General features: G+C 37.5%; 1 protein-coding gene across 9 annotated transcripts in view; it reads left to right on the forward strand.

Moving 5' to 3' along the window:
• The window catches only part of MSH3 (mutS homolog 3), a 198,101-nt gene that overhangs the window by 123,871 nt on the left and 59,230 nt on the right, over positions 1-15,000 (forward strand). For 7 of the 9 annotated variants that reach the window (XM_042855881.2, XM_065550148.1, XM_024104527.3 and 4 more), the window contains 3 exons: positions 7,286-7,350; positions 8,791-8,907; positions 12,395-12,502. In XM_042855881.2, the coding sequence (XP_042711815.2) occupies positions 7,286-7,350; positions 8,791-8,907; positions 12,395-12,502 (290 nt within the window). The remainder of the gene's footprint in view (positions 1-7,285; positions 7,351-8,790; positions 8,908-12,394; positions 12,503-15,000) is intronic. The other 2 variants (XM_065550149.1, XM_042855882.2) reach the window with 1 other exon arrangement.

The raw sequence follows: 15,000 nt of genomic DNA on the forward strand, positions 1-15,000 counted from the left end.
CACATAATGGGTCAGCTGGCTGTGTTGGGGGGCTAAAATGACACAAAACACTTCAGTCAACTCCCGTGGGATGAACAGACAAGTTTTCCCATAACCCACAATGGTTGTGTGAGAGACTGGGGGGACAGTTAACTCCACTGGGAGACAGAAAAGGATTGTTTTCTTCATTTTATGGATGGGGAGACTGAGACTCTGGAGTGTCACATGACTCACCCGGAATCTTTTGTAGGGAATGCTACAGAACGAGGGATACAATCTGGAATCACCAGATAGTTTATATGGAGAATCAGGAGGTGATAGTTGTTTTATAATGGCTTTAAGTTGCAACTCCCTTTGTCCCAGAAGCACTGAGAGCAGACCTATGTTTCAGACCTTAGCTCTGTTTTTATCTGCTACTTTTTATCTTTCTGGTAAAAGAGAAAGAGAATCCCAGAGCTCATACGTTCCATTCCTTTGTCCTGGGGCAAAGTGGTGTGCACTAGGGAGTATTTTCCCATTGGTGCGGAACTCCTTCTGTGAATTGGTGTGCCAGGGACACCAGATTCTCTTGGGCCTTTAGCCCATTGTCAGGATTCTTTCTGGAATTGGGGGAAGAAGTTTATTCCCTATTATCCATCCTAGTTGCCTCAAGTGTCTTCAGAATCCCTGTCCTCCAAACTCCAAGATGTTGCAGTGAAGCACATATTGGGGCCCACCTAATCACTCATGATTTTCTCCAGAATCTAGTTCAATTATTCAGCTCCATCTCCCTGAACATTATATCCTGAAAAATAAGTGAAGTAAATACAGAGATGCACTTCACCCTCAAGCCTTCACTCAAGGAGATTAATCATAGGTCTGCATGTACTTTTCTAATCAATAGGCATGCACCCTCCTGTTGTTCCGTAGTACAAGTCTGAGAGTTTCTTTTCAATTTGAGTCTGAACTTTCCTTTCTGAGTTCTGGTTTCAGCTGTCTTGATGTTCAGAGGTCCAGTAAGCTTTTGCATCTGTCCTTTATTCCTCCAAGTTCAAAGACAGAGACCAGTTTTGAGATGCATTATCCCTTAATTGAACTGACCTCCTGTGCTTCCGAGTCTGTGAAGACATGCATGAAAGTTTATCTTGCTTGTGTTGACTATGAAAGTAGCTCATTTAGTTGCTAAACCTCAGTTTAGCATGTTGCTGAATTAAGCTTTCTAATTTGACTCTTCATTCTTAGTCTTTCACATAACAAGGTGGTGTTTCAATTGCCTCAGTAATTTCTTCCTGAACAGTTTTGAACATCCCTGTTAAAGAGCCTGTGCCCTGTTTACCCAATACACAAATCCCTCTCATTTCCTTTAAAGAAACTACATTCTCTGGATAAGGAGTGAGCCACTGAATTTTACCTACTTGGTACAACTTTCAGAAACAAATTTATAACTTTAAGAAAAAGAAATTCTCATCCTTTTCCATACTGGAACCTCCCTAGAGACCCCCCCTCTGATCTAGCCAAAACCTCTTTTCTATATAATAATATGGAAAGAGCAGAGTGGTGATGTCCTCCTGACCCCTGTTCATAATTGCCCAGAGGTACACCTCTACCCTACTATAACGTGGTCGTGGGAAGCCAAAAATCCCTACCGCATTATAGCTGAAACCCGTTATATCGGGGTAGGGGCGGCAGGGCTCTGGTGGTGATTTAAAGAGTTCCGGGCTCCAGCTGCTGCGGGGAGCTCCAGGCCCTTTAAATCGCCGGCTGCGGCAGCAGGGCTCGAGCGGTGATTTAAAGGGCCTGGAGCTCCCCACAGCAGCCGGAGACCCAGACCCTTTAAAGCGCCGCCAGAGCCCCACTGCTACCACGCTATATGCGAACCCGTGTTATATCAGGTCGCGTTATAGCGGGGTAAAGGTGTATGCCCACAGGGGGAGCTGCTTTAGGAAGACAAGAACTGTTTGTCCATTTCCAAGACCCAAAGTAGGATGGCTGGCTACCAATCCTGTATCAGTCATTAACTAAGGTAATGTATTAATCTGACTTGTGAACATTTGCTCATGACTCCACCTTTTTACCTCCGGGCTAAGAGGGCTGAGGTCCCTACACTGAAAAACTCAAGGGTCACATAATTCCTGCCTAACAATTTCATCACACTTTCTTAGGTGAATTTAGGTGATGGGGCAGAGTTAACTCCTAAAGATTTTCAAGTCACTTCTCATGCAAGCCCGTCTCCTCGTAGGAGACTGCTTTCTATATCCGCTGGTTGAGCCTACATTTATTGATAAGATGGGAGAAGAAGGGAATGAATGACAAGGGAAAATTACTCACTAGTAATTCAGTTTCTCATAATCCCTACTTTTCTCCCACCCTGAATCCCTTCCTCCTCCCCTTGCGCTATGCGGGATTCTCTTTGTGCTGGGAATTGATGCATTTAAAATTTACTGAAGGGCTGGGAATTGAGTATTCTTCTAACTTATAACTGTACCTCTGCTTTTCACTATTTGCCTTCCACTCATCCTCGTAGAGAGTGCTATGTGGCTTGTTGTCTTATCCGCAGGATGGGAGAAGAGGAAGGGCTCTGACAAAGTGAATTACTGGTAATGTTCTTCTCTGTAATGGATGCACCCTAGAAATCTCTGCTTAACTTATTTTCCATTTTGGCTTTTGTGACGGTGCTACCCTGCTGAGGTCACTCAATTAGGGTCAATCAGAGCCTGCTGAGGTCACTCAATTAGGGTGCACTGCAAACAGAACGGGGCAGACAAACCCTAAACGCTGGTGGATATTCCAATACTTAGATTTACCAAGCCAGCACAAAACAGCTTCTGTAGTACCTCACTGGTTACTCAGAAGTCCAAACAACGCAGTTCCCTTAAAGTACCCAGCCTCAGGCCTCCATCCAGACACACCTGTCAGATATGATGCTGATTACTGAAAATCTTATCTCATCATATAAAAGAAAAAGTTCTTCCAATCCCAAAGGATCAGCCATATACCCAGGTCCAATTATAACTTAGATCTTGCCCAAAATACACGCTTATAGTCAATTCTTATTAACTAAGCTAAAGTTTATTAAAAAAAGAAAAGAGAGAGAGTTGGTTAAAAGATCAATATACATACGGACTTGAATTCAATTCTTGAGGTTCAGATACACAGCAGAGATGAGCTTGTAGTTACCAAAAGTCCTTTTAGAAATAGTCCATAGGTTATAGTCCAATGCCCATATTCAGGGTGACTCCAGTCAGTGACTGGCGATCTCAATCCTTGTGTCTTAAGGTTTCCTCCTCTTGAAACCCAAAGCAGATCTGAGATGAAGCACGATCGTGTCCCAGGGTTCTTACACATTTCCAGCAGCCTTTTGGCCTGAGAAAACAATAGGCTTAACTCTCCTTCTTCCAAACATCCTGGCAATTAGCACAGGGTAATTTATTCATTAAACAGTTCAGATACAGGTTACCACAACCTTCAAAGAGACCTATAGACAATAATACTATTTCACTCAAGTATCTTCCTAAATGTTAATATTCCTTTTTTGATCTTTGAATCAAAGCTGTAGCAATAGACAAGACTTGTTTGCTTACATCACAAGACCTGAGCAAACATCTATCCTTCTATCTCTAACAATGCAAACTTGAATTTCAAAGCTCTGTTCATTTACATATCTTCCTAACCAGTCTCTAAAGTTCAGCCATGGGTTAGGTCAGTCTGGGAGGCAATTAACTCTTTCTGGCCCTGTCACCTTTCAATGAGCGATTATATTACACCCATAACATCACAGCTTTGCTGTTCATATTTAGTTTGAAAGACGTATTCGCTGGCATTTGTTGAGGAAGAGGGGTATACTCTCCTGGAAAGCTGTAGGAAAGACTTTAGCTATTCACCTTTCCAATCAGGACATTCTGGGTAGAAAACGCATCATCCTGTAGAGAACCATAGGCCAAAATTTTATAAACCAGATGCTTAAAGAATGGCTTCTAAAGCCATACTTAAGAACCTAAGCACGGGACATGATTTTCAGAGGCAGTAGGTGTCCACAACTCCTATTGACGTAAATTTTGTGGTAACTTCCTTTTGGAATTCAGATAAAGCTCCATTTGGCAGATGTATTTTTCCATAACATATGAAGTTACACCCATATCTATCTAATCTTTTGTTTCCAGACATCTAATGCAATTCATTTTAGGCACAAAACAGAACAGAGGGCTGTCCAGTTAGTGATAGCAGCACTGTTTGTTTCATGCAAGGATTAGAAAGTATTTGCTGCATCTGGCAACTGTTTGCTTCCTGTATGGCATAAGCAGTGCTTCAGCTACCATTTAATAAAATACTCTAAGTGCTTATCTGATTGAGCTAAGAATTAAAGGGTGAAAAAGCATTAGCATTCAGTATTTCTAGGAGATCTTGAAATCTCTACATTCACTTCTTGCTACAGGTGTTAGGAACACATACTGACTAATTTGGTGATTGTAGGCTGTTTGAGTTCATTAGATAATAAATATGGACAGAGTATGGGACGATTGCAGTGCTCCATCATATCAATATATTGAAGTTAATCAGGAGGCAAGCTGTTTTAAAAAGCTGTAAAACCAGCATACCAGCAACCCTATTGTTGTTAGAAACAGTTTACTCTCTTCACTTTCAAGCCCCTACACAGCGTTGCTCCTACCTGTAGCTATCTCATTATCTAATTAATCTATTTTAGGGATTTTATAGTGACAATTGTAGCATCTAAATTCTTCCCAGGTAAACAGGGCTGTATAGTGTGTCCATAGTAGACTTCATGGAGTATTCTGTTCTTGTTCTTCTTTCCCTGGTTACAGGAGGCTATGTTTGGGGTGATTGCTGGGTTGTGTTCGTGTGGTGGGGAAGGTTGGTTATCTAAATCATAGTGGTTATAGTGGAAAAGCTTTATCAAATAGGGGAGTCTTGCAGTATGTCCTAAAGGTGGTCGGATTGTGTATTAATCTAATCTCTGCTGAAAATTCTTTTTACAGCAGAATTCTTTCATCTGAGAACACCTCCCTTCTTTCTCAAGTCTATCTCACTTACTGACTTTTTAAAAAAATAACTAACATGGGTCACACAATATGTAACAATAAATATTTCACATAATCTTCACTGTTCTAACCTACTCTTTCCCACATCTCTCCCTTGACCCATTACTTATTTTTTCTGGGTGTGATAATTTAGTTTCAATTGTAAAGTTTTGGAATTAGTGACCTTTTGTTCTTATTTAGAAAATACCATCTCTGGCATAGCATAAATAATAATATACTACTATGAAGTGTAAAAGTCTCTGGCTCTTTTCGAGAAAGCCCCGACAATCTGGTAGTATTTCATTTAGGTCACAATTGACTAAAAATTCCAAAGTAGTATGTTCTGGTATCTAATTAATTGTATAACATACGTTGTTTGTAGGGCTGTCAATCGCAGTTAAGTCAAGCGACTCACTCAAAACAAATTAACTTGATTAAAAAATTAATTGCAATTAATCGCAGTTTTAATTGCACTGATCATAAAATACCAATCTAAATTTATTATAAATATTTTTGGATGTTTTTCTACATATTCAAATATTGATTTCAAATTGTAACACAGAATACAAAGTGTACAGTGCTCACTTGATTATTTTTGATTACCAATATTTGCACTGTAAAAAAGATGAATAGTATTTTTCAGTTCACCTCATACAAGTACTGTAGTGCAATCTCTTTATCATGAAAGTGCAACTTACAAATGTCGAATTTTTTTTTACATAATTGCACTCAAAACCAAAACAATGTAAAACTGTAGAGCCTACAAGCCTACTCAGTTCTTCTACTTGTTCAGCCAGTCGCTAAGACAAACAGGTTTGATGGGAGATAATGCTGCCCGCTTCTTACTTAGTCACCTGAAAGTGAGAACAGACATTCAAATGGCACTGTTGTAGCTGGTGTTGCAAGGTATTTAAGTGCCAGCTATGCTAAACATTCATATGCCCCTTCATGCTTCGACTTCTAGGTTGCAATATCTTTTGTTCATCTTTTCTACAGAGCAAATATTTGTAATAAAAATAGTAATATAAAGTGAACACTCTACACTTTGTGTTCTTGGTGAGTTTAGGAGTGAAAAGAAGGGAGAGTTGGGGTGGTGGTTGGAGAGGCAAGTGGAGTTAAGGAAAGGATTTTTTTTTAAGATGGGAGAGACTAAAGCATGTCTGTATTGTTAGGGGAAAGGCCTGTAGGTTAAAGAGAAGAGTATGGGAGGAGATGAAAATGGGATGGGTTGGGGACCCTGGTGCAAGTGGAGAGGCTAGAGGAGAAGTACAGACGAGAATCTTCTGCATCTGTGACTGGAGAGGAGGAGGAGAATGTAGTGGGGAGAAGGGAGGAAACCAAAGTGCGGGAGAAGGTCACTTCGTATATTGTCTATTTTTGTCATGAAAGAAATCAGCAACATTTTGATTTTAATGAATTGGCATTTTCCAATGGAAAAACATTCCTTTGAAAAATTTCCAACCAGCTCCAGTTATCACTGGGTTAAGAGGACACAGCTTCAAGTTGTTATACTGAAATGTTCTCTTCTTACTTTTACCCCCATGCTGTACTTGTCTCCTATGAATTTCTGCACACTCTCTGACCACTCCTTTTAATTCTCAGTCACCATGCCCACAGCAAATATAGCTGCCTCAGTTTCTGACACTTTCCTTACCCCATTACCCACACTAAACCCTGTCTTCTGAATGTATTGCTTCCCCAATTCCTCATTTACCCTGGTGGAAGACTCCTACTTAGAAAGTAATCTCTCTTTAAATTGGATTGTATTTGATATTTCAGGTTAGTGTGAGTGGGAAGATGGTCAGGAGTTTATGAATCCCTGTTAGTTGTAGACCTATCACTGAGGGTTTCTAAACACAGTATCCAGTCAGAATAGGGGCATTTGCAGTAGCCAGTCAGAGTAAAGGGCTTGCATAAATCCACTGTATACAGAGAAATAACTGTGCATGGATTATGCTGGAACTTAGCCTCTGGCTAGTTAATGGCCATCAGGTATTCAGAGAAAAGGGATTTGTTTTCTGTATGGGAGATTGGAGTGAGAATGAAAAAAGATAACTTGTTTGTGCAGACCCCAGGCATACAGGATGTTTTCTTCAAAATCCCCCCAGTTTGAATATATTTGGGGCTGGGCTGTGTCTTCTTAAGCATGTGGACATAGTTCATCATAATTGTGAACTCTACCAGGAGTCAAATAATATTCCTTGCACACAGACATTTTTGTGTATGAAGAACTTGGTTGAATAGTCTAATAATCACATCTTTAAAGTGTAAACATTTTTTATTTATTTTAGTTTCTGATAGAAGTCAAGAATTCACTCTTATCTTCTGTACCCTCGGATTGGGTTAAGGTTGGTAGGTATGTAAAAATGTCTTTAATTTTTGTTCAAACACATAGACAGAACTATAATATAATTCTTCTTTTATTATTAAAATGTAGGTAGTATATATTTTTCTATTTGCCCAACCTTAAACAGTTTTAAAAAGCAATTAAACAAAAAAAAAAAACCCTTTAAGTAACACAGTTATAGTAAAGTCTGTGAAATACTGGGAAGTTGAGTTCCTGGAAGAAATGTTTAGCAGGATAGAGCTTTAACAACAATATTATATTTGACCCTGAAAAAAAAAACCCACCTCAATAGAAATTTGTGTGCAAATTATTTTTCTTAATTTGTTTGTATTCCATAATATATATGCTATACATATGTGTGTGTGTACACATACATGCACACACAGTACCCTATTCACATAATCATGGTGGGTTTTATATTTATTTATTCAGAGCTATAAACTTACACAAATGTCATATCTTTAGATGGCTATCTGAATGAAATTATTGTCATTAAAATGTCATTTTACACTCCTTGCTTGCTTTGTTGATTATATTACATAAGAATTGCTTTAGCTATTTGGGTGGGGGGTGGAGTTTCTGGTCGATGAGACGAGGATGGACTCGATGATCTAATTGGTTTTTTCCTTCTCTGACTTCTGATGTATTATTTAAATAGTGTGTTGAGCACCTTAAAAATGAAAAATGTAATATGTGATCACAATTGCACAGATGACTAGCAAGGTCACTTAGTACTTGAATGGTCAAGGTAATCGAGAGAGGAATAATATTCTTTAATATTATCTAACCCAGTAATAGGCATAATAAAGCATGCTCCAGTTACGTGCTGTTTGGCTATTGGTTTATGGAAGAGCAACAATAAGAAAAGTATATACAGTAGCCTATAACTAAGGTCTTAAACAATACATTATAATTACTCTGTAACTTGCAAGATAATGTGTGCTAATGTCAAAAAAGAGATTTTATTTTTTAAAAAGGTATCCCAAATCAAACTAGCATTCATCAACACACAGCCTGTGTTTACTAACTTTGCCTTAGGCTACCAATAAATCTTCCTCAGTGAGGTCATCATTGTGAAATTGTTTGATGTTTATGTTATAAGTACAATCACTATTAGTCACAAAAAGTCACCCATTTGTGCTTTTTTAAAGAAGATAAACCTCTGTTGCTAAGCAGAATATTGTATGCCATGCTCTTTGGCCATTTATATTCCATTCTGAAATGTATTTCAGAAGCTTTCTGCACTGAATGCACCATAGTAACCAAGTACTTTATTTACAATAAAGATTATTGGAATCAAGAGAGTTCAGCACTACAATAATAGAACATGCATTTTTTTATATCTATTTATTTTCAAGGCTCACAGAGAATAAGAAAACTAGTCTAATTTTCCACATTGATGGCATAATTGATTGCTTAGTAACCTTGCTTTTTTTTCTTCTCTTCTAGCACAAAAGCTGTCAGCCGTTTCCACTCTCCTTTTATTGTAGAGAATTACAGACATCTGAATCAGCTCCGGGAGCAGCTAGTCCTTGACTGCAATGCTGAATGGCTAAATTTTTTAGAGTGAGTTTACAATGAAAAGTAGAATCTGATGGTTTTTGGTTTGTTTTGGGTTTTTGTTGTTGTTGTTTTTTCTAACTATGAAAGCAAGAGAAGAAAATGTTTCTCAAAATGAAAAGAAGAAATTGCTGATTAGATTTCTTGTAGACTGCTTTATGAGAAACTAAACTAAAATATGGTCCTAAATTTAAAGCTCTTAAAATAAGATTTTATAAAACCTAAGACTAACAGGAATGTTTCCTCGGTATTTTAAATGCCAATGAAATCAGTTTTTAAACAAATCAAATACTGGGGAGCTATGTTTAAACCTAAATATTGCAGCACTAAGATCCTGAAAGGCAACTGATTTAAAAAGAAAGTGAAACTGACTTTAGTGATTTTATTGTTCAAGTTCAAAGTAACTGAAAAAGAAAACAAAGGTCATCCATTGTAACTAGCAAATTGAATTTTTAATATTTTTTCACTTTTAATAGTCAAAAATGTTTTTAGTGACATAGGTAAAGACATTTGTAATGTACAATTTTTAAGCTGACTGTCCTTTTAAGACATTATAGTATATTAAAATATTGCCTGAGTTCATCATTGTGTTTAATTATTGAAGAATTAAGGCATAATTTGCTGTAACGTATAATAATACTGATACGTTTCTGTGTTGAGGATGTTCAGAATATCCACAGTCAGTGTCTCAGATAATTGTTCAGACTCTCTGCAAGCATACATCTTGGATTTTAACCATCTTATTATCTACAACTGTGCTTTCATTAGAAACATTATTTCAGTAATACTGCCCCTCACTACTTCCATATGATGGAAGTTTTATATGTAGGTAGAGTTTACTCAAATTGTTCTTTGTTTATCAAAAGTGGGCTTTGAATTTCATAGCAGTTTAAAATAGGGCTGTCAAGCAATTAAAAAAATTAATTGCATGATTAATCGCACTGTTAAACAATAAGAATACCATTTAAATATTTTTGGATGTTTTCTACATTTTCAAATATATTGATTTCAATTACAGCACAGAATACAAAGTGTACAGTGCTCACTTTATATTTATTTTTGATTACAAGTATTTGCACTGTAAAAAAACAAAAGAAATAGTATTTTTCAATTCACCAAATACAAATACTGTAGTGCAATCTCTTTATCATGAAAGTTAAACTTACAGATGTAGAATTATGTGCAAACAAAACAGCATTCAAAAATAAAACAATGTACAACGTTAGAGCCTGCAAGTCCACTCAGTCCTACTTATTGTTCAGCCAATTGCTCAGACAAACAAGTTTGTTTCCATTTGCAGGAGATAATCCTGCCTGCTTCTTTTTTTTGTTTTGTTACATAACTGCACTCAAAAACAAAACAATGTAAAACTTCAGATCCTACAAGTCCACTCAGTTCTACTTCTTGTTCAGCCAATCGCTAAGACAAACAGGTTTGATGGGAGATAATGCTGCCTGCTTCTTACTTACAGTCACCTGAAAGTGAGAACAGATGTTCTCATGGCAGTGCTATAGCTGGCGTCGCAAGATATTTATGTGCCAGATGCTCTAGAGATTCATATGTCTCTTCATGCTTCAACCAACATTCCAGGGGACATACTTCCATGCTGATGTCGGGTTCTGCTCGATAACAATCCAAAGCAGTGTATACCGACGCATGTTCATTTTCATTATCTGAGTCAGATGCCACCAGCAGAAGGTTGATTTTCTTTTTTGGTGGTTTGGGTTCTGTAGTTTCTGCATCGGAGCGTTGCTCTTTTAAGACTTCTGAAAGCATGCTCTGCACCTCATCCCTCTCAGATTTTGAAAGGCACTTCAGATTCTTAAACCTTGGGTCGAGTGCTGTAGCTATCTTTCGAAATCTCACATTGGTACCTTCTTTGCATTTTGTCAGATCAGCAGTGAAAGTGTTCTTAAAATGTACATCATGTGCTGGGTCATCATTCGAGACTTCTATAACATGAAATATGTGGCAGAATGTGGGTAAACCAGAGGAGGGGACATACAATTATCCCCCAAGGAGTCAGTCACACATTTAAACGCATTCTTTTTTTTAACAAGCGTCATAAGCATGTCCTCTGGAATGGTGGCTGAAGCATGAAAGGGCACACAAATGTTTAGCATGTACAAAAGTGTCATGCAAATGCCTGTTCTCACTTTCTGGTGACGTAAATAAGAAGAGGGCAGCATTATCTTCTCTAAATGTGAACAAACTTGTTTGTCTTAGCGATTGGCTGAACAAGTTATGTAACAAAAAAAATCTACGTTTGTAAATTGCACTTTCACGACAAAGGGATTGCATTACAGTACTTGTATGAGGTGAATTGAAAAATACTATTTCTTTTGTTTATCATTTTTACAGTGCAAATATTTGAATAAAAAACTTCGATTTCAATGACAACACAGAATAGAATATATATGAAAATATAAAAAAATCCAAAATATTTAATACATTTCAATTGGTATTCTATTGTTTAACAGTGCAATTAAAACTGTGATTAATTGCGATTAACTTTTTAATCGTGATTAATGTTTTTGAGTAAATAGTGTGAGTTAACTGCAATTAATTGACAGCCCTAGTTTAAAAGTTATTCTTCCGACTTTTTGGCTTAAACCTCTTTGGACAGTGATTGGATTCACATCTTTTTTGCCTTAAGCCTCTTAACTTTGGTTCTCATCTGTGGAGTTTAGATACTTTCATTTATGATCTGTTTTAATTTTTTGAGTTCTTCCCCTTCAAATTGTCTTCCATTTTGGTGAATTTCCCACATTTGCTGCTAGAGCAGTATAGAGATGGAAAAATCAGAGTTACACTGTTTTGTATTTCCGTTATGTTTCCAACTTTACAAGTAGAACTGTAGATACCTTTACATTTTCCTACTGTAAATTAATTAACAGGAAAGGGAAGAAATGTATTAAGGCTAAGGGAATGAGTCTACTGAAAACTTTGTCTTTTGCCTCTGTTAACTTCATACATGTACTGAAGGAACTGTACTCAGAAAGGGAAATGAAATTATGAACTTTCCATGGTGAAGAGCCTTGTTTTGTCAGAGACCCTGGAGAGCTCCTGTGTCAGGACACATTTTTTGATTTTTTTTTCTTACGATAACTTACAGTTGAAGTGACTGACAGAGTTCAGTCAGCCACTGTGATAAACAGGAGCATTTTTGTAGAGTCCATTAGGCAGCAGGGATCAGCTGCAGATCCTTTATATACTCGCTAATTAATTTCATTTTGCCTTCCTTTTAATGTGCAGAAAAAATACCAGGTTACACTATGAATATGAAGTTCATCATGATTAAGATTGAGTTCTCACATTATAAGTTTGACAGACTGCTGGGAGATTTGATTTTAGTGCAATTTTAATACCATAAGAGCCCTGTGAGAGCCAAGCAAAGGCTATTTTTTGACAATACATGTGGATTCATATGAAGTTATTTATTTATTTATTTATTTATTTTATTCATTATTTTCTCCCTTCTATACATATATAGTCATTTTAGTGAATATTATCACTCTGTGTTGAAGGCGGTCAGTCACCTAGCAACTGTTGACTGCATTTTCTCATTGGCCAAGGTTGCTAAACAAGGAGCCTATTGCAGGTAATCAGTTTTAAACTGTTGTTTATTGATTTAAAAGGTAGAATATTAAAATAAGCTTTGATCTGACGTACTTAGTACAGTAAAATGTACTGATAAATATGTTGATAGTACTATAAGTTTCAGCATTGTTTTACAAACGTAGACTAAAGCATGGTCTCAACCCTGATGAGTTTACCATCTAAATTACATAATGCAAAGACAAAACCAAGTTTTTAGAAAGACTTGCATTTTATCAACAACAATTTACTCATACGTGCATAGTTCCATTGTCTTCAAATGAAGTGTTCACAGTGTGTCAAATTAAATTTGTGTAAATCTGTGTAGGGATTGGGGCCAAAGCTTTATGCTTCCAGGGAGTAGGTCCTGAAATGTCTGCAGTGCTGATCAATTTTCAGTCTGTTTCAATTTAGTGGTCCTCAGCTGACATACCAAATAACACCTCTGCTAAAGCTTTCAATATTGGTGTAAAGCAATGTTCCGGCAAATCTTTTATATCCAGGTGCAGAATGAATTTTGTTTGTGCACCAATATGGAGGTGATATGTGGCAGGGGTGGGGCCGAGGGGTTTGGAGTTTGGGAGGGGGCTCAGGGCTGGGGTAGAGGGCTGGGGTGTGGGGGGCTGTGGGCTCTGGGGTGGGCCAGGATGAGGGGTTTGGGGTGTGGGAGGGGGCAGAGGTTAGGGCTTGGGGTCCAGAGAGGTTAAGGCTCTGGCTGGGGGTGCAGGCTCTGAGGTGGGGCCGGGGATGAGGGGTTTGGGGTGCGGGATGGGGCTCAGGGCTGGGGCAGAAGGTTGGGTGTGGGGTGAGGGCTCCAGCTGGCGGTGCGGGCTCTGGGGTGGGGCCGGGGATGAGAAATTTGGGGTGCAGGCTGCCCTGGGGCTAGGGTCAGAGGACTCCACCCAGCCCTCTCCCTGCCTGCAGCAGCCCTGGGGCCCCGTTCTTATAAGACTGTTTTATTATATTTAGAATACAAAAATTTTTGATCTTTCTCTTTTTAGTACTAACATTTCTATTAACAAAGAATATATATTTGCAGATGATGATTTCCACAGATTATATGAGAGCTTTAAGTGTTTCAAACTATTAGTCCTAATATTTATCAGCCCACAAATTTTCCCTTCTGTTGATGGCTTATGGTTTGTATACCCACTTAAAACTTTTCTCAAATGCCTTTCCTATGCAGAAATAAATACAAAGCTTAGTGGAAACAATTAACAGTAGAACAAAAATGTATTTAGCTAAATAATTTTCTGTTACGTAATTTGTCTTGATTTCCAAAATATTCTAAACATATTCAACAAATTTACTAAAGTAGAATTAGGTATACCTCAAAATCATTGCAAAAGAATACTTTTCCTAAGTCATACTGAAGGAATAAATAATAATGCTATTGTGAGATATTGTAACAGTTGGATATATTAAACAATTAAAATATATTTTACTTAATATTATTAAATTTCAATAAATTATAGGTAAATGGATAAACTGTGAGCTGGCTTCATCTGCAAGCTAGCAGAAAATTGCTTTAGAAAAAAGAGCCCTTTGGAAGTGTATTTAAATGTGTGTCGTGTAAGTGAAGTCAGCTCTCTCTAATGTTGATCACTTTTGGACCTTTGAGAACTTTGCTTATCTCGGTCAAGGTCTACAGAGAATTGGTATCTTACTCCTGTATACTCAGATGAGAAAACAAACTAAGATCTGATTAATTCACTATGGGGACTTTAAATAATTCATCAAATATTAAACAGTGGCTAGAGCTTTTAAACTGGCAGGGAGCAGGCCTATCAGTTAAGCTTCAGAAGGAATTACTACAATTCTCTAATGTGTTAACCACAGGGAAGATGTCAATAATTAATTTTTGAGGGCTACTGAAAGAAAGTTTGGAATTCGGAACTTCACATTAGCTCACTTTAGCATTTCTGAGTTTGAATATTTTGGATATAATGTCTGTCTTGTGTTTCTGTATCAATTTTCACAAACTGTAAATTTGCAGAATTTTAAGAAATGTTGCTATAAAGATACTTCATTGCATTCCATCGTAAATTATTTAATTTTAAAAAACTTGAATGACTTCAATGAATGACTAGAAAAATATAGACAGTGAATTAATTTTTCTAAAATAGTGTGTCATAATAGCACAGTCACTATTTGTTAGGCAGATTTACTTTTTTAAATTTCAAAATTTTACAATAATTTGAAAGTACATTGTCAAGCTATGAATCAGCATTTATGAATAATCCCTGTGAAAATATCTTGCATAATAGAGAAGCCCATTCAGTACTCTCTCTGAACTCTTCTTGATAGTTGAAATGCTAATACAGTGTTTTTTGGGCTGTTAATAGTTTGTTAGATGTGTCTGAATGTCCTTTGTCCTACGACTACAGAGGTGTTAATTGTCCACTTCACCTTGAGTGGTCTTTTACAACTCCTTATGCTAAACCAGGGATCGGCAACGTTTGGCATGCGGCCCGCCAGGGTAAGCCCCTTGGCGGGCCAGGA

The sequence above is a fragment of the Chrysemys picta genome, chromosome 6, assembly GCF_011386835.1.
Source record: "Chrysemys picta bellii isolate R12L10 chromosome 6, ASM1138683v2, whole genome shotgun sequence".
NCBI classification, from domain to species: Eukaryota; Metazoa; Chordata; order Testudines; family Emydidae; genus Chrysemys; species Chrysemys picta.